Raw genomic sequence first — 19,226 nt, 5'->3', positions numbered from 1 at the left:
TCCCAAGTGCTGAAAAACCAGAGGCTGAGGAAGGTGTGTGAGCTTCCACCTCAGTGTTTTACTGAGACCAGCATTGGGGGCGTATGAGGCACAAGGAATCCAGCTCCATTCCCTAGAAGTCATCCACAAGGTTTTCCTCATAGACATCATCATTGTAGACAATCTGGGTCCTCTTGTCCCGGTGGCAACCCTTAGGGCTATTCTGGACAGCTAGAGAGGGAAAAGAGTAACAATTAAGGTTTGAAGGAGATCATGAGTCAGACCTGAGGCCTAGAGCCTGACTATCTCACTCTGGCCTCTGTCCCCAGGAAGCCCAGTTCTCATGCTGCCCTCTGGTGGACAGGATGGCCTGTCTCCTCTTAGCTCCTTCAGGTTGGTTGTGGTCAACCTATCACAATCGAGAGTGTGATGTTATTGCAGAGCATGTGGCTATTGTGATGAATGTTTTGTTCTTAGAAAATCCTCAAATGTTATCATTACTGAGACATGTGAATGATGTTAACCTACTGCTTTTAGTCAATACATCAAAAATTAAAAATCAGAAATCTGTAGCCCTTTGTTGATCAATTCTGGATCCTTCCTAGTGTCCAAATCCTACCTCCTGCTTACTTCTTTCCCAGGAAAATCTATTTTCAGGTAAAATGGGTCATTCACAGTAAGAAATGTTACTGGCCCCACCAGAACTCCTTTAAGGGGTAACTTTGGCTCTCAGCATACTCTCTTGAGCCTCTGGTCCTTTTTTCCCTTTCTCTTTCTTTCCTTCATCAGGATTCCATCCCTCCTACCTGAGGGCTAGAGCAAGTCTCTCCACACCAACTCCCATTCTCTTGGGTCTCCTACCACTGACCACTTATCCCTCTTGAAGCCTGTGTCCTTTGGCTTTAGTGGCCTAGGGTCTCTGATGCTGTTCCTAGTGTTGGACACTTCTTGTTTTCTTTGCTGAATCCTCACCCTAACATGTCAGGGCTGCTAGGGACATGTAGGGCACAAGGAGCCTGGTCCACCTTCCTAACATATTCCCTGAACAGTCCCCAAATTAGTCCTGGGTCACTCTTTTTTCCAAAATCAGTTTTCCTAATGATACTATCATTTTGTAGCCATCCCAAGATGCAAATGACTCGAAACCATTTTTATTCCTCACTTCACATTTGAGTTCTGGACTCTTAATTTCAAAGTTTCATGAAGCCTGCTGTATTCCAGCTCAGAATGCACAAGTCTCATGAACTGTTCATCTCCCTACTAACCTGACTTTGGCTCCCACTTTCTTCCCTGTTCCAGTCATTGCTTTGGTTTCAATACTCTTCTCTCCTCCCCTTACCCCTAGCTGATGGAGGGCCTGGCAATTCTCCTTTCTATTCCCATAGCCTCCATAAAAATTCTGACCATTACTACCTCTAAGGAATCCAGGGATATGCAAGGGAACAAAAAGGGATAGTTTGTGGGGGGAATGAGGAAGATTCCTGTTCTTACCAAGGGAGCCCCAGAGAGACTTGCCAGTAGCAGCATCCAGCATGGGCTGTTTTCGGGCTATGTTGACTTTGAGCTGTACGGACTCCACCTGGGTCCCGTTGAGCTGTAGTAGAAGATGATAGGGTACAGAGGATAGGGGAAACATTACAGATAACCCAGAGAAGCTATTCCAGGGGCTACTATCCTAGAAGCAGATAAATAAGGATCTGAAATTATAAGTTTTTCTGTGTGACTAGAAAGAGACTTCCTGTCAAAAGGAACCAATTTCCTCCTGGCTTTCAAGTATTTTAAGAAGAAAACATGAAGCTGGCAGAAGGGATGGGAAGAACAGGTCTGGGAAGTCCCAACCTCGGCAACGGCCTGATCTGCTGACTCCATCTTTTCATAGGTGACGAAGGCACAGCTGGGATGAGAAAAAAACAGAGTCAGTAGAAGGCCTCTGGGCTCTGCTGGACCCAACCAAACCCAGTGCTCACAGGCTGCTGGAAACAGGGCAGCTTCCTCCCCTAGGCCTTACATCCCAGGTCTTCTTATCATGCCCTGTGGCCATCCTTACTTTCTGGGTGGGTCCATGGAGAGGTCAATGATGTTTCCAAAGGGAGAGAAGGCCCCTCGGAGGAGAGTGGGTGTCATGTCTTCTCCATACACGTACAGAGTGTTCCCCTTCCGAGGGGCCCGGCGTTCAGGGAATGAGTCTGACCCTATGGGATTCGCAATCAGTCACAAGACAGTCCATTTCACCTTCCACCTTAGTGGCACCCACCCAAGTCTGAGCTGAGATCACCCATCCTGCCAGCCAAGATCACTCACTGCGGAAAGGGCCCTCTCGGTCTCGGTCTCTATCCCTGTCCCGGTCTCGATCTCGATCTCTATCCCTGTCTCTATCTCGATCTCGGTCTCTGTCTCGATCCCGGTCCCGATCTCGATCTCTGTCCCGCTCCCGATCTCGGTCTCTGTCCCGGTTCCTCTCGTGGCTGCGGTCCCGGCTTCGGGGAGGGGAGGTTGAGGAGCGAGCACTGCCACGTTCTTCATAGCCCCAGTCAAAGCTTCGAGGGGGACCATCACCAGACGCTGGGCCCTCTGCTTCTTCTCCATCTGGCCCTAGTTCCCAAAGTCTATCACTAGAAGATACAAAGCTGAAGAGAAACAGACAATATAATTCAAAGAGGGCCTTTACTTCCTCCTCCCAGACCCTGTGGAGACTCAACACACCCTCCACAAACTATTTTTTTTTTTTTTAACTCCAGTCCCAACCATCCCAAGGACTAGGCAATCAACCCCCACACTGAGTGGGACCCAGTCTAGTTCTCTAACCTCTCATACAAAGATTTCCTCTGGGGACGTCTGGATGACTGAAAAAGAAACCAAGAATAGTTAATATGGGGTCTCTCGTCTTCCTCAATCCCCAGCTCAGGGATGGCAAATTGGAACCATTACCTCCTGCAGGTCATCGTCAGCAGATATACTCCTCTGGAAGGGCTGGAAAGTAGGGACTGGCCCCTTCTCAGGGTCCTGAAGAGGTGGTAGAAGCCTATGTCAGTGTTGGAACAGGAGGCTGCCTAACCATGAGACAGAGGGGCTACTCTTCCCTCACTCTCTTCTTGACTTCTGATCTTTTCTTTTAATGCTACATATACTTCTTATCTGATTGTGTGTAGTTTTTAAAATAAATGACCTGACATACATGTAAAGTACCTGGTTTAACCGCTACCTTGAATCTGATGATGTTTTCAGCCTGTTCAACTTCTTGGAGCAACACATTTTAAGAGCTCTAACCTCATGTGGATTAGAATCACAGAATGTATAAAACAGAGAAGACAATAGGAGTCACCTAGTTTTTTTTCACTTTACAAATAAGAAACCTAAGGCTCTTCCCACGTGTGGTGGGTCACACCTACAGTCCAGCTATTGGGAAGCTGAGGTGGGATCCCTTGTGCCCAAGAGTTCAATATCAGCCTGGGCAACATAGGGAGACCCATCTCAGAGAGAAAAGAAAAGGAAAAAAAAAAAAAAAAAAGGAAACCCCAAAGCTCAGTTGGTACAATAAGTTGCCCATGTCTAAATATGCATTGTTTTCCCCCTAAACCTATCTCCCTTCTAACTTGGAGAGATGCTCTCTGAAATCAAAGGTCCCAAGAACAATCCTGCTTGTGCACACCTTTAGCTTTCCCTCTAGGGTTCGAGAACGTTTGAAGCCTGAGTTCTTGGTCTCAGCTTTGATGGCACTGATAGCCCCTGACTTCACCAGTTGCTTTGCCTGCTCTGTTGCTGTAGCTGTGTCCACCACAGGCTGCTCTGACAGTGCTGGAGTAGTGAAGGAAACAGACATTATGTTGGCTGCGGTACAGGTCAGGCCCACACTGCCCACTTCTAATCCTCTCCATTTCCTGTCACTCACAGCGTTTGACGCCACCTTGGCTGGCTGTGCTGCTGCTACTTTGCTTCTTCAGAGCCAGCAATGCCTTTTTCTGTGAATGATGAGAAGACAGTGGTCAGTCAGGCCAAGTCTTTTCCCAAGGCCCCTGGGTACAACACTCCAGGGACACCTTCCTTGAAGAAGACAATGCAAATGGTACCCCTGGAGTGGTGCATTGAGGTATCCCTGCCTCTCATATCTGATCCCCCAAATCATGTACAATACCAGCAATACTTAACCAAACCATGGTATCCAGAGGCTTTCCAGAGTCTCACATTTTTTAAGTTGATGAAAATGAATCCAGTCATGGATTGGAGCCCCAGGATATAAGTTGCAAGTAAGTATAAGCCTATGTGCCTTTGTGGGGGTGTTCACCTACCCATTCCTTACATATTTAAGGAAGTCCAGACATGACTTTGTAACAGAGATATACAGAAGTAAATACATGGTTCCTATGCTTAACAGTCCAGGAGATGAAATGACTAGACTGAAAGCCAAGAATGATTATAAAAGATGTAGATTACTTGTAGCTGAATACAAATAAGACTTTCTGATGCTTATGTGGCTACTAAACTGGGCCCCGAGTAGAATCGAAGCCAACACAAATAGAAAAGTATTTTAGACAAAGAAAACAAAGATGCAGAGAAAAGACGGTTTCGGGGAATGAATTCTGAGTAGTAAACAGTTATGCTTGATTAGACAGCAATGTCAACCTAAGGTTTTGGGGCTTTGTTGTATACATGTGAAATCACTCATGAATTTTGAGGACAAAATAGATCATTTTAATAGGAGTGAATGTTTGTTCAAAAAAAAAAAAAAAAAGACTGAAGACCATTCTAACAGCCTAGGTGCAACGGTGTGCAATGAGAAATTCATGGGAATGAATAAACAGGATAAATTACTTTGAAAGAAGAATCAAGAAGACTTGGCACACTGAACATGGTGGTGTGTGCCTGTAGTTCAGCAACTCAGGAGTCTGAGACAGGAGGGTCACTTAAGCCTAGGAATTGGAGACTAGCCCAGGCAACATAGTGAGACCCCAATCTCAAAAAGAAAAGGGGGAAAAAACTGTTTGGCTCTGCAAATGGTGCAGAAGTCAGAGATGAGATTTTTGAGTTCAAACACAAAAGAGTTGAACATAGTCAGTTCTATGTGCAAGAGCAAGAAAAAGGACTAGATTAGATAGGAAGATAATAATTTCAGTCTGGGTCCCTAAAGGTTATAAGTAAGGCAACAGATGCAACTGGAAAATCTAAACTTGGGAATTACCAGTCTGAAGTGTGGTGGTATTAAAAGCCCCAGAAAAAGATGACAATTCCATGAAAGACTGCATAGAAAAAGGAAAAAGTCACACCAAGACTTGAGAAAGCCCACCTTTTGAAGTTACATGGAGAGGTGATGTCTCCAGGTGTGAGCTGGAACCCCCCATCCCCTCACACTCACCCCGGTGTTCTTGGAGTGCTGAATCTGAAAGGTTGGGATATGCCCCCACACACTCCCTCACCTTTTTCTTGAGTTTGTTGAATTTCTTCTGCAGAGCCTCCTCCTCCTCGCTCAGTCCGGGGGGTATCACCAACATGGTGGCTCCTGGTTCAAGGGCAGGGCCCAAGACATCTTTCTCCACTTTCACCACCCGGGGTTCACACGCGGTCCACCCTATACTCCAACCCACCCTTCCAGGCCTGCCTACTTTTGCCTTTGGCCTTTCTCTACCCCTTGTTTAAACCAGGCTGTGGTCCAAGCTCCCGCTCGTTGTATCAACCAGCATTTCCTCTTGTCTCCAAGGATCAGACATCAGAGCCTTGGGGTACCACGTGGCTCAGGGAGGGAAAAACACCGACTCCGTCACCAAGGTGATGGCACCCGACTCCCCATCCCCATTTGAGTTAGTATGGCCAACAGCGGGGTCTGGACAGCAGAGGAGGCGGCTGAACCCGCGCAGCTCTCTTAGTGCAAGAAAAAGGGGAAGAAAATAGAAGGGGCTCCGAAAAAAGGGGCGAGGGGTGAAGAGAAGACCTTACCTGAGGGGGCGGCAACTGGAGCCCCACGGTCTCGGGCCGCGCCAGCGCTGGCTGCTGAGAGCGGGCTCTAAGCGATGACGTAGCAGGGGCTGAGAACGCGGTAACCAAGGCGGCGGAGGCGCAGGCACTTCCGCCCGGCCTTCTCCTGTTCCAGGTCGGGCCCCTTGGCCGCGCTGGTCCACGCTCCCGGCGGGGGTGTGTACCGGAAGTCGCCTCTACTTCCGCCCATTTAGGGGCGGGGCTTGCCTGCAACTACTCGCTGCCTTTCAAGGCTGCGGGCCGGCTGTCCTGGCTCCGGGATGTTGGAGACCGAGAGACTTGGTGAGGGGGAGGGAGGTGGAACCGAGTCGTAGACTGAGAATGACTCTTGACCTTTGACCTCTGACCTTTGCTCTCTAGTGCTTCCTTCCCCCGACCCCCTGAACCTGCCGCTTCGGACCGTGGAACTGGGATGCACAGGGCGCTGGGAGCTGCTGAACGTGCCTGGGACTCCAGAGAGCACCGTGAGTGACGTTTGACCCCAAGCTTTGACCCGCATTGAGCCTAAAACTTCCTCCACCCTCCTCAGTAGGATCTAGCATGACCTCCCTGTCCTGTGTCTGGCCACTGTCATCTGGGCCTTGTGTCTGGCCACTGTCATTTGGGCCCCCTGCTGATGCCGGGCAAATCTTAGCTCAGTGGACCTGTAGTGGGTCAGAGCCCATCTGAGGATGGAGCTGGGAGTGCTGGAAATGCCTTAGTTCTGAGAGATACTCTTTGAAATGTGTCCTTTTCTTGGAGTTCCCTGTCCTCAAGAACAAGTTCACTTTGTGGCTGTGATGCTATCTTTTGAGTCCCTGTCTCTTCATCCTTAGGTCTGGCATGCCTTTTCTAAAACTAATGATTATCAAATTTAAGTGTACTTCATGATTATCAGAAGAGCTTTTTAAGAATGCAACTCTTGGGGCTGAGGATGTGGCTCAAGCGGTAGCGTGCTCGCCTGGTATGCGTGCGGCCTGGGTTCGATCCTCAGCACCACATACAAACAAAGATGTTGTGTCCGCTGAGAACTAAAAAATAAATATTAAAAAATTCTCTCTCTCTCTCTCTCTCTCTCTCTCTCTCTCTCTTTAAAAAAAAAAAAAAAAGAATGCAACTCTTGGGCTGGGGTTGTGGCTCAGCAGTAGAGAGCTTGCCTAGCACATGTAAGGCTCTGGGTTCGATCCTCAGCACCACATAAAAAAATTAAATAAAACAAAATAAAGGTATTGTGTACAACTAAAAAAATAAATATTTGAAAAAAAAAAAAAAGAATGCAACTTTTGGGTGGGAATGATTGTGAAATCCAAAGTCTGTACCTCAGATAATTTAGTAGCAGGTAGTGTTTTGACAACTTTTAGGAAACATTGCTTCTGCCTGATGAACCTGGACTGTCTGGGACATCTACTATTTCTGACCTAAACACAAATCTTATCATTTTTTTTTCATGTTACTCTTTTTTTTTTGGTGCTGGGGATTGAACCCAGGGCCTTGTGCATGCGAGGCAAGCACTCTACCGATTGAATTATATCCCCATCTCTTCACGTTACTCTTTTTCCTGACCTAATGCCTCTCATCTTACCTTGGTTCCAGCTTCCCCATGGCCTTCCTCCCTGTGCCCCAGATCTGCACCAAGAAGCAGAACAGTTGTTTCTGTCCTCTCCAGCCTGGTTGCCACTGCATGGTGTGGAGCATTCAGCTCGGTGAGGAGACTGGAGGGGTCAAGACTAGGGAGACGGGTCAGTGAAGGAAGCTGGGGCAGAGAGAGCGAAGACTTGAAAATTATTTCCTTTCTTTTCAGAAAATGGCAGAGGAAGACAGATCCCTGGTCACTCCTGGCTGCCCCCGGGGCTCCAGTTCCATCTGACCTTCAGGCCCAAAGACACCCAACAACAGGCCAGATCCTGGGCTACAAGGAGGTAAAAGATCAGGGGCTTCCAGAAGTAGAATTGGGAGAAGATGGTCAGAGGCAAGCTCGGCCTCACTGGGGTTCTGATATCTTACCTCAGGTCCTGCTGGAGAACACAAACCTGTCAGCCACAACCTCCTTATCTCTTCGCCGGCCTCCAGGGCCAGTCTCCCAGTCTCTATGGGGGAACCCAACACAGTACCCTTTCTGGCCAGGTGACTGTTGTGGAGACAGGGTGGTAGGAGAGGGAGTCCTTAGTCTTCAGGGAAAGGTTCCCCACTCATCCTGTTTTACTCATTCCATGAATCCCTATGTGTCTACCCTCTCAGGTGGGATGGATGAGCCCACCATAACAGATCTGAGCACTTGTGAGGAGGCTGAGGAGGATATAGACTTTGAGAAAGGTGAGGTGAAGCTCTGCATCTGAGCCCCGAGGAAGAGGGGCCCAGGCAGCCCTGTCACTAGGCTGCTGGTAGCCCTTCCATGCTTTTGTGTTTTATGAAAGCTCCCCCTTGCCCCAACCAACAAACAAACAAAGGGAAAAGTGACCTTTCAATAACAACCTTTATTGTCATCTGTTGGGAAATGGTCACAACAGACATACCCATCTATAAACATCTGTATGGCAGATATCTGTTATCTATAACAGCATGCAGTGACCTTGATTCTGTCTCTTTACTCCTGGCTTCCAGATCTTCTCACCATTCCACCTGGCTTTAAGAAAGGCGTGAATTTTGCCCCCAAGGGTGAGTTTTATGAGGTTTTACAGTGGCACCCTTCAATGGATAGAGATGGATGTGACAAGGTTGCTCTTTTTGCTTTGCTTCTCAGATCACCCAGCTCCAGCTCCTGGGCTACTCAGCCTTAGCCGTCTGCTGGAGCCTCTAGATTTGGGAGTGGGTGATGAGGATGAGGGCGAGGCAAAGGGAGAGTCTGAAGGTCCCAGAGGGGACAGTGTTTCAGCCTCTACTTGCAGTGTTCCCCTGGCCCGGGCAAGCAGCTTGGAGGACCTAGTGTTAAAGGTTGGTGGTTCTGGGCAATGGAGGCAAGAAAGAAGGGGCCTTGCCATAGGGAGGGTGGGATGGCTAGGTTGGGTCTAGGGGAGGAATGGAGCATCTTTGGGAAGAATGAAGTATCTCTGGGGAGGAGTGATCTTTGAGAGCTCTTTGGCTGTACCTTTTATCACTCCTAGGAAGCATCCACAGTCATATCCCCGCCAGAGCCTCCCAAACCTCCACCTCAGGAGCAGTGGGCCATTCCTGTAGATGTCACCTCCCCTGTTGGTGATTTCTATCGTCTTATTCCCCAGCCAGCCTTCCAGGTACTGAACCCTAGTCCTCACATGTTCTTTCATCTTTGGGTGACTCAGACTCTGGCCCTGTCTCCCAGCCTACCCCTTGGCTTCTTTCCCCACCAGAGGCCTTGTACCTCCAGACCGGTGTTAGTCCTCAGTCCCAGCTTCACCCCACTCTGAACTTTGTCCCTCTCTCCCGTATGTCCATGAGCAGAAGTCCTCTTCTTCAGCCCATCAATTTCTCTCTCTCACAGTGGGCATTTGAGCCAGATGTGTTTCAGAAACAAGCCATCCTGCACTTGGAACAACATGACTCTGTCTTTGTAGCAGCTCACACATCTGCAGGGAAGACAGTTGTGGCTGAATATGCCATTGCCCTGGCCCAGAAACACATGACACGGTATAAGTACCCTCCTCTCCCTTCACCAACCAGCCCTGTTTTTTCCTGCATCCTGTCTGGACCTCATCTCTCCCACACCTGTCTGCCTCATCCTTTATAAAGGAGGTTCAGGAAAGACTGAAATGGGGCCCAGAGAGAAATGAGAAGGTGTGGTGGGGAGAAAGTTTAGAAAGATGACCTGGGCTATAGAAAGAGATGGGAGACAGAGTTTTTTTTTTTTTAATATATTTTTCAGTCGTCAGTGGACCTTTATTTTTATTGATTTATTTATATGTGGTGCTGAGGCTCGACCCCAGTGCCTCACACATGCTAGGCAAGTGCTCCACCACTGAGCTACAGCCCCAGCCCAGGAGACTAAGTTTTTCTGGAGTCGTATCATGAAGGAATATGTGAGGGCATTTGGGTAAAGAAGGGGAGCATCACAGCCTCTGGGATGTGGACTTGGGAGAGCTCAGAACAAGTGCTGACCATGGGTCTGTGTGAGACTCTGGCTGACTTTACACCTCTTCCCAGCACCATCTACACTTCACCTATCAAAGCCCTGAGCAATCAGAAGTTCCGGGACTTCCGAAACACATTTGGGGATGTGGGGCTTCTCACTGGGGATGTGCAGCTCCACCCAGAGGCCTCCTGCCTTATCATGACGACAGAGATCCTCCGGTGAGAAAGGGGCACCCAACATGGTGGGTTTTGGGTAGGTAGAGGAGGCTGCTCTAGAGAACCCAAAGGTGAAGATGGGAGCCTCTAAGGAATCAGCTTTCTGCTCTTCTTCCCAGCTCCATGCTGTACAGTGGCTCTGATGTCATTCGGGATCTGGAGTGGGTCATCTTTGATGAGGTTCACTATATTAATGATGCAGAGGTAAGAAACATGGGGTCTCCTGTGGGACTAGTGGAGAGTTCTCCTATTCCATATACCCTGAGGACTGCTGCAACACATGACTAAATCAGTCAGGATCACTCTAGGTGAATTGGACTGGTACTAAATAAGCACACAGACAGAGAAAATTCCTTTTTCTTGGGGTCCAGTGACGGCTCCTCTGCTCTAGCTCCCACAAGGGAGGCCAGAGAGGCAGGCGAAAGAGAGAGAGAGCATGCCTGAAAACCTATTTATTGGGGGGAAGACACTCGAGAAAGTTCCACCCAAATGAGGCAAGGGATTGGGTTTCAGGGGTGTGTAGCCCAGTCCATTGGGTGACGCCCACTCCCAGAGCTATAATTCCTTGCCTAGAGAAGGTGAAATGCTTTCGCACTTCTAGTGGAAGCCAGTTCCACACCTTCATTGCTCAAGGCTAAGGGTACATGCTCAGCTCCTATGTGCTCAGCTCCTGTTCATCGTGGCCCCCGACAGAGGACCTTACTGCTTTCTTTGCCCCCATGGACCCCTATGCCACATCTCTGGGGGCAGAAATTGGCCTCTTTGCGCTCCCTATGACCAGTCTTCCTTTTCCATGCCTAGCGTGGGGTCGTGTGGGAGGAGGTGCTCATTATGCTCCCTGACCATGTCTCCATCATCCTTCTGAGTGCTACCGTCCCTAATGCCCTGGAGTTTGCTGACTGGATTGGGTGAGATGGGTGAAGGAACTGTAAAATTCCTTGATTGGGAGCTGGGGGTACTAAGGACACCACAGCAAAGAGAAGAGTCAGGCCTTGGGGGTGGCTGTGGAATTCCTCTTGGACCCAGAACACTTTGTATGTTGAGATGGGATTGTTGGGGACAACTTTCCATTCTGGGTCTCAGAGTGAGACTGGATAAAGTCAGAGGTGGTGGGGAAGGTGTTAGAGATGGGTGTTCCTTTCTGCACTCCCACCCTGACTTGCTCCCTCTTCCTTTCAGGAGACTGAAGCGTCGCCAGATCTATGTGATCAGCACTGTTGCTCGCCCTGTGCCCCTGGAGCACTATCTCTTCACAGGGAATAGCCCCAAGACCCAGGGAGAGCTCTTTCTGCTGCTGGACTCTCGAGGGGCCTTCCATACCAAGGGGTAAGTCCAGGGTTGGATGAATCAGGTCTGGGCTCCAGCCAGATCTGATGGCTGCCCCTCTCTGCCACAGGTACTATGCAGCTGTAGAGGCCAAGAAGGAGAGAATGAGCAAACATGCCCAGACCTTTGGGGCCAAGCAGCCCACACACCAGGGGGGCCCTGCACAGGTGAGATTTGGGGGGGTTCCTATCTGCCAACATAGGTTTCTCTGCTATCCTTTTTTCCCTAGTCCTCTAGGGACTTGGTCTTGAACTTTGAACCCTGGCTGACTGATCACTATTTCACATCCTCCACTTTAGTTGCCTCTCAGGGACTCAACATCTACCCTTTATCCTTCCTTCTCCAGGACCGTGGGGTGTACCTGTCACTCCTGGCCTCCCTCCGTGCCCGGGCCCAGCTGCCTGTGGTAGTGTTTACCTTCTCCCGGGGCCGCTGTGATGAGCAAGCCTCAGGCCTCACCTCACTTGACCTTACCACGAGTTCAGAGAAGAGTGAGATTCACCTCTTTCTGCAGCGTTGCCTTGCTCGTCTCAGGGGCTCTGACCGCCAACTGCCTCAGGTGCATCTGTATGGAAATTGGTGAGATAAGGTTTTCAGAGACCCATCTCTGACTATGGGCCACTTCCCCACCCTCACAGGTCCTGCACATGTCTGAACTCCTGCACCGTGGCCTGGGTGTACACCACAGTGGCATCTTGCCCATTCTCAAGGAGATTGTGGAGATGCTCTTCAGCCGTGGCCTGGTCAAGGTACACATGATGGGGGAAGAGGAACTTCCACGGTACTAGGCATTACCTTGCGGGCAGTCCCCAGGACAGAAGTATAGAAGTTTAGGCAAGACAGTGCAGAACCTGGGCTCTGGGTCCAGACCACCTGGGTTTGAATCTCAGCCTCACCATATCCTCCCTGTGTAACCTTGGACAAATTTCTTAACCTCCAAACCTCTAAACAGGGCCTTTGAAAGTCTTAGGTTTCCCATCTTAAAATGGGGATGCACAGGATACTCAAACAAACGATCATCAGAAGAGAAACCCAAAAAACTAGGGACCATATGAAAAGTCACTAGAGCTGGGGATGTGGCTCAGTAGTAGAGCAGTTGCCTAGCATCCATGCCACCCTGGGTTGCATCCCCAGTGCTGAAAAAAAGGAAAAGGAAAGGAAAAAAGTTACTAGTAATCAGAGAAACATAAATTGAAATGCTTAGAAGATATGACTTTACAGCTATTAAATGTAAAATTTAGGAACCTGGCTAATATTAGCCAAGTATGGCCAGAGACATGGAAGACTAGGAGTTGTTGTACCACTTATACTAGTTTAGAATTCACCTGGCATTATATTTTTCACCCTGGCACTATTTAAGCCAATGAATGCCTAGCATGCATAAGGCCCTGGGTTTGGTCCCCAGCACTAAAAATAAATAAATATTTTTAAAAAATTATAAGTGCACAAAACAAGTCATGGTCTGAAATAACATATTAACCAAGATACTTGTTAAACACATTGGAATCATTGCAGTGGGATACGTGTGCAAAAGGAAAAAAATAGGTAAATACATAAGCAAAATAAGGACAATGATAGTATCTGTCCTAAAGAGTTGCCTGGAGAGTTAAATGAGATCCTGTAAGAAATGACCTGGGACTGTGCCTTAGCTACAAAGTGAGGTGGGTGTGACTTTTGCTGAGCACCTTTTTTGATCCTTGCTCTTCTCTGCTCTTCTAGGTCTTGTTTGCCACAGAGACCTTTGCCATGGGTGTAAACATGCCAGCACGTACAGTGGTGTTTGACTCCATGCGTAAGCATGATGGCTCCACTTTCCGGGACCTGCTACCTGGGGAGTATGTACAGATGGCTGGCCGGGCAGGCCGGAGGGGCTTGGACCCCACAGGCACTGTCATCCTTCTCTGCAAGGGTCGTGTGCCTGAGATGGCAGATCTGCACCGCATGATGATGGTGAGCAGGGGTGGTGTGAGGCCAAGACAGGCAGGGCTTCAGCTCCAGGGATCTGCTGAATTCCCTTTTCCAACCTTCTGCCTGTTTCCTCCCTAAAAAGCCTACCTCACTTTGTAGCCAGGGCACAGTCCCAGGTAATTTCTTAACAAGATCTCATTTAACTCTCCAGGCAATTCTATAGGACAGGTACTATCATTTTCCTCATTTGCTTATGTAGTTACCTCTTTTTAGAGAGGAAATGGGCAGAATATTTGTTGGAGTTTTTTATTTTGCCTGGAAGAACCCAAGATGAGACTGAGAAAATCTAAGGAAGAGATTGGATTCCATCCATTCTAGTTTATTCCTGCTGTGAATACTGAGCTAGACAGGGCCTTTGAGAGTCTTTGTATTTCATTTTGTTTTTTCCTGTTACAGAAGAGGTGAGCAGGTGGTTTGTCTAAGATCCATGGTTACAGAGCTAGGACCAGATCTGAGAGGATACAGATCCCCATAGGACTGGCCAAGGAGTCCCCACCTGATCTCATTGACCTCTCTGGCTTGGCTCCAGGGGAAGCCATCCCAGCTGCAGTCCCAGTTCCGCCTCACGTACACTATGATTCTTAACCTGCTTCGGGTAGATGCCCTCAGGGTGGAGGACATGATGAAGAGGAGCTTCTCTGAGTTTCCATCCCGTAAAGACAGCAAGGTGAGGAGGCTGGGGTGACCAGTATACTGGACAGGAAGGTGGACAAGACCAGGTTGAGAAGAGGTTGTTATACAGGCCAGTTGGGCGAAGGTGGGGGGTGTGGCAAGATGGGCCTGAGGGGCTTGCTTCACAACATCCCCTTTGCCACCCAGGCCCATGAACAGGCGCTGGCTGAACTAACCAAGAGGCTGGGTGCCTTGGAGGAGCCTGATATGACTGGTCAATTGGTAGACCTACCAGAGTATTACAGCTGGGGGGAGGAACTGACAGAGACCCGGAACATGATCCAGGTAAATGCGTGCCAGTGGGGAGATGATGGGGTGAGGGAGTAAGAGATTGGGTCACCCTGGGTACTCCCGAACTTAGTCCCAGTGACACCTTCTACTATATCCCCTTATGCATTTCCCTCTTTTTCAGCAACGCATCATAGAGTCGGTGAATGGGCTGAAATCTCTCTCCACAGGAAGAGTGGTGGTTGTGAAGAATCGGGAGCATCACAATGCACTGGGTGTGATCCTGCAGGTGAGGATGATGGGTTGGGAACTCAGAAGGTGGGAAGGAATGAGGGAACAAACTCTAGCTCCGTCTTCCCTGCTTGGCTGGGGGGCAGGTTGCTGCCACCACAATGCTTTCATTTCCCCCCTTTTCCTTCCCACCAATACCTCATGTCCACCTTCCCACACAAAGAAATATGCTGGGTGGTTGGTTACCCCTCCATATTGGTAGGCTCTGCGTGGTTGCTCCCTGATCCCAGCCCAAGGGTGGGCTTCTGGTTTCTACTTTTGATGTCTATTCCTTACATTCCACTGTCCTGGGCTTTCTGCCTCCCTCAGGTCTCCTCAAACTCCACCAGCAGAATTTTCACAACCCTGGTCTTGTGTGATAAGCTTGTGTCTGAGGATCCACAGGACAAGGATCCAGCCACTCCAAATGTGCCCCACCCAGATGACCTAGTAGGGTTTAAGCTGTTCCTGCCTGAAGGTGAGTGAGGCAGATTTCTGGCTTCCTGACTGGTATGTGAGCTGGATGCCTGGCTCTATGGCAAGGACTGACCTACTTTTCCTTTTTCACAGGGCCCTGTGACCATACTGTGGCCAAGCTTCAGCCAGGAGATGTGGCTGCCATCACCACCAAGGTGCTCCGGGTGAATGGTGAGAAGATCTTGGAGGACTTCAGCAAGAGGCAGCAACCAAAATTCAGGTCAGAGATGCTGGGGGGATCCTATTCCCCAGAGGACATGAATTACCAGCTAGGGGAGTATACTTGAGAGATCCCCTCAGCCTGAGGGGGATCCCCTTGTCTAGCCTAAAGAGGTTCCTATGGCAAAGAAGTCTCTTGCCCAGATCTCAAAAACATGCTCCCTCTTTAGGAAGGATCCTCCCCTTGCAGCTGTGACCACTGCTGTCCAGGAATTGCTTCGTCTGGCTCAAGCCTACCCAGCAGGACCTCCCACCCTTGACCCTGTTAATGACCTACAGCTCAAGGATGTGTCAGTGGTAGAGGGGGGACTCCGGGCCCGGAAGCTGGAAGAGCTAATTCGGGGAGCCCAGTGTGTACACAGCCCCCGTTTTTCTGCCCAGGTAGCTCTCAAGTGGAGGGGGGACTTTTCCTTAACACCTCTGCTGAGGGGAGAGGACTGAGGGCTCCTGCCTGTGACTCTCTGCAGTATTTGAAGCTGAGGGAACGAATGCAGATTCAGAAGGAGATGGAGCGGCTGCGCTTCCTACTGTCAGATCAGTCACTGCTGCTGCTCCCTGAGTATCACCAGCGAGTAGAGGTAGGAGCGGTGGGGATGGGGTTAGGAGGCTAGTGTGGGAGAAAGTGGCAGACTCCCCATCACTAACCCTCTTTCTTGTAGGTACTCCGAACGCTGGGTTACGTGGACCAGGCAGGTACTGTGAAGTTGGCAGGGCGGGTAGCTTGTGCCATGAGCAGCCATGAATTGCTCCTCACTGAGCTCATGTTTGACAATGCACTGAGCGCCCTGCGGCCTGAGGAGATCGCAGCTCTGCTTTCTGGCCTGGTCTGCCAGAGTCCCGGGGACCCTGGGGATCAGCTTCCAAGCACCCTCAAGCAGGTAAGGGATACTACCACTCTCCCTGGACTGTGGCATTCCCAACCCCTGATCTGGTTTCCCCAGGTGACCACAAGTGCCTCTAAAAATGCACATGGCCTCTTCCTTCACTTGGGCCTCCCTGGGCCTAGAGCAGGAAGACAAGCCTTGACTTCTTCTTTCCCTTCTGCAGGGAGTAGAACGCGTCCGAGCCGTGGCAAAGCGGATTGGTGAGGTCCAGGTGGCCTGTGGTCTGAACCAGACAGTGGAGGAATTTGTGGGGGAGCTGAATTTTGGACTTGTTGAGGTTGTGTACGAGTGGGCCCGGGGCATGGTGAGTACCTGGGGTTTGGGGTTTTGTGGCTGGCTGGCCGGTCAGAAGCTGTCTGGGTCTGGCATCTTCAGTCTTCACTCTGTTTTCCCCACAGCCCTTCTCTGAGTTGGCAGGGCTCTCGGGGACCCCTGAAGGCCTGGTGGTCCGCTGCATCCAGCGCCTGGCTGAGATGTGTCGCTCACTTCGAGGGGCAGCCCGCCTGGTAGGGGAGCCTGTGCTGGGAGCCAAGATGGAGACAGCAGCTACCCTGTTACGAAGGGACATTGTCTTTGCAGCTAGCCTTTACACCCAGTGAATGACTCCTGGGTGGAAGTGGAATAATAAAATAGCAAACCACCACATGTGCTTGGGGTGTTGGGCAGGATGACTCAGCTCAGAAGACACAGCAGGGAGAGCCACTTAGAAAACCTTTATTATCTCTTCAGACGAATTGGCCCCTTGAAGCCTCACTCTGTTGGGGAGGGTGTCTTGGGAACTGATGGGAGGTCCTGTGTCATAGCTTCCACGTACCACATAGGCAGGAAGGCATAGGGTGCATCTCGATGTACAGACACTGTGACTGGGCCACCAGGCTCCCAGGAGAAGAGGTGGACAAGCCTGGGGGCAGACGGGAGAGTGAGTTGAGGGCCAGAGACTGAGCTCCTGGGATCCAGAGGGGGTGCACAGAGCTGAATGCCTCACCTGGAGTCATCCTGGACAACTGTGCTCTGGGCAAAGCTAAGGAAGGCAGCACAGAAGTTCATGCACACAGAGGGATTCCAGCCATCACGGTCATTCTGGAGTGGACAAAGGAGGAGGAGGCAGAAGACTAGTGGTGAGGATGGGTTGGAAGAAGGGGAAGGCAGACTGCAGCCCTGGATGTTGGACCCGTGGTCTTGGTGCATGGGGTAGGCAAATATAAGTGGGAACTGTGATGTCACTGTCTTACCCTGACGTGTTCAAACATCTCCATGGTAGGAAAGGTCTTGAGAGAACAGACGAAACCCTCTGGGTTACGGAAGCCAGCAACAACTTTTGGGACTCCTGGGAGGAATGACTGAGCCCACCATTTCAGAAGCTTGTGTCTGACAGGAAAGGCAAGGGGTCAGTGGGACCCTCTCCACCCTCTGTTCCTCCCTCACCTTTAGGCCTTATCATCCTCCCCAGTCCCCTTCCCAGTCCTTGCTCTGCCCACCCCATCCTGAACCTGTAGAAGCTCCTCCACTGTCCAGGGCTGTACATCTCCTTGGAGGTCTTGAGCTCCACATAACAGGTGGGAGGCTGTGTAGATGGGGCCTGGGGGTCTGTGCAGTCTACCTCCCCGGAAAAGAGCAGAGGGTGGTTTCCCAGGCGGCTGCGTAGCACAGAGCAGAAGGCGACGTTGGTGTTAACTTCCCCAGAGGGGTCTGGGGAGCCTCCGGGTTTGTCTGCACAAGGAGAGAAGCAGCAGCAGGGGTGGGGGCATCTCAATCTCTGGGGAAGGGGAAAGGGGCCACTGAGCAGGGGCAACTCTCACCTGCACACATATACTGCTCAAACTTGTACCCCATGTACATAAGCTCCCGGAGAAGGGGTGGCCGAGCAAGCCTCTGAGCTCGAGCAGCTGGGGTCTCCACTTCACTCAGGTACAGTGTCCCCTGGAACCTGGAGGCTGCCAACTGCCAGCCTTCTTGCCGCTCATATGGTGTTGTCAGCAACTTTGTCAAGTGTCCCCGCCATGTCACTATGGCCCCTGCCAGCCAGCCTGGACCTCTGAGAGGGAAGAGTTAAGAGACTAAAGGTCTGACACAGCATTAGCTCAGCTCATTTCCCCAAGAATCTAAAGACTGATTCCTGTTCCAGCTTTGGCCCTCCTAACTTTAGAAGGTACATTTAAGTCTCCAGATCTACTCTTGGTTATCTCACCCCTCCAGCTGGCCTCGGTGTTCCAGGAGCCAGCGTAGCAAGTGGTCCAGCCCCTCTCGGACCTCCTCATCCCTGGGCAGGTATCGATCAGGGTATCCATCTCTCAGGTCAAATTCAGGGCCTGGACCATTGGTGGGGGGTGGGCTGTAGTAGCGGAGGGCTCGGGCATCTCCATGGTATTGGCGTTGTGCATCCAGAGAGAAGCAGCCTAATTCAGAAGGGCGCCGGTAGAAAGGAAAGGGTCCAGAGTAGAGTGCAGGCTCTGTGGGTAGTGAGGATGCGGAATAGGCAAGTTTGTTCCGAGGTTCAGCTACCTCTAACTTTTCTGCTCTTCTCTTGGTCCCTCTGGGCTCCATAAAGTCCTAAGAGGGAAAAAGAGTGGGTCAGAACCAAGTGAGCTTCCAGACTACCAGATTTTGGCCTTGAAACTTGCAGGCCCCAGCCCCTCAAAGCCAGCCCACCTCTTTCTTTGCCCTATCCCCCAGGTTCTTTAAATGCAGTGAGGTCAGGAAGGAATCTGGACTCAGATGAAATATCTGGTTACCTTAGAGTCCCCAACCTTGTCTTCCGCAAGGCTATGACGTCAGGGGGGCATATCAGAAGAAGAGCAATGCAAAATTGTTTTTGTTTTTTCCTTTGCTTCCAATGATGCAACGATCCCGCTACGGTGCCAGACAAATCCTCTGGAGGGGATGGAGCGGGTGTGGGTAGCAGTGAGATTTACACCAGTAAATCGATCCCAACGTGGCCACCGGTGCGGCTTAGCGCCATCCAAGTGTTCCGGGACATGAGCGCTCTCGGCCAGAGCC

General features: G+C 50.4%; 3 protein-coding genes across 3 annotated transcripts; 1 reads left to right on the top strand and 2 right to left on the bottom strand.

Annotated features, from left to right (window-relative positions):
- Window positions 1-38: 38 nt before the first annotated feature.
- Nelfe (negative elongation factor complex member E) lies at window positions 39-6,033 on the bottom strand. The gene is made up of 11 exons (XM_027921868.2): window positions 5,908-6,033; window positions 5,391-5,473; window positions 3,869-3,938; window positions 3,629-3,774; window positions 2,908-2,982; window positions 2,785-2,822; window positions 2,281-2,606; window positions 2,027-2,171; window positions 1,819-1,873; window positions 1,471-1,573; window positions 39-210 (listed from the first exon to the last, which is right to left on the bottom strand). The coding sequence occupies exons 2-11, from the start codon at window positions 5,463-5,465 to the stop codon at window positions 113-115; spliced, it is 1,131 nt and encodes a 376-aa protein (XP_027777669.1). The 5' UTR covers window positions 5,466-5,473; window positions 5,908-6,033; the 3' UTR covers window positions 39-112.
- Window positions 6,034-6,121: 88 nt separating this feature from the next.
- Skic2 (SKI2 subunit of superkiller complex) lies at window positions 6,122-16,874 on the top strand. The gene is made up of 28 exons (XM_027921923.2): window positions 6,122-6,228; window positions 6,307-6,410; window positions 7,519-7,628; window positions 7,727-7,844; window positions 7,935-8,049; window positions 8,164-8,238; window positions 8,527-8,580; window positions 8,666-8,856; window positions 9,027-9,155; window positions 9,383-9,528; window positions 10,042-10,188; window positions 10,305-10,389; window positions 10,987-11,093; window positions 11,365-11,511; window positions 11,582-11,678; window positions 11,858-12,070; window positions 12,150-12,260; window positions 13,231-13,461; window positions 14,009-14,146; window positions 14,299-14,436; window positions 14,564-14,668; window positions 14,980-15,127; window positions 15,220-15,346; window positions 15,516-15,726; window positions 15,813-15,923; window positions 16,005-16,223; window positions 16,393-16,533; window positions 16,628-16,874. Exons 1-28 carry the CDS (start codon window positions 6,207-6,209, stop codon window positions 16,826-16,828), a joined length of 3,741 nt encoding a protein of 1,246 aa, XP_027777724.2. The 5' UTR covers window positions 6,122-6,206; the 3' UTR covers window positions 16,829-16,874.
- Window positions 16,875-16,927: 53 nt separating this feature from the next.
- On the bottom strand, window positions 16,928-19,225 carry Dxo (decapping exoribonuclease). Its single transcript, XM_027921924.3, has 7 exons — window positions 18,962-19,225; window positions 18,418-18,779; window positions 18,029-18,264; window positions 17,720-17,939; window positions 17,462-17,597; window positions 17,215-17,309; window positions 16,928-17,130 (listed from the first exon to the last, which is right to left on the bottom strand). Exons 2-7 carry the CDS (start codon window positions 18,771-18,773, stop codon window positions 16,980-16,982), a joined length of 1,194 nt encoding a protein of 397 aa, XP_027777725.1. The 5' UTR covers window positions 18,774-18,779; window positions 18,962-19,225; the 3' UTR covers window positions 16,928-16,979.
- Window position 19,226: the final 1 nt, after the last annotated feature.

The sequence above is a fragment of the Marmota flaviventris genome, chromosome 6 (genome assembly GCF_047511675.1).
Source record: "Marmota flaviventris isolate mMarFla1 chromosome 6, mMarFla1.hap1, whole genome shotgun sequence".
Taxonomy (NCBI): Eukaryota; Metazoa; Chordata; class Mammalia; order Rodentia; family Sciuridae; genus Marmota; species Marmota flaviventris.
The sequence above is the reverse complement of the archived record's forward strand: the minus strand, read 5'-3'. Positions and strand labels throughout refer to the sequence as shown.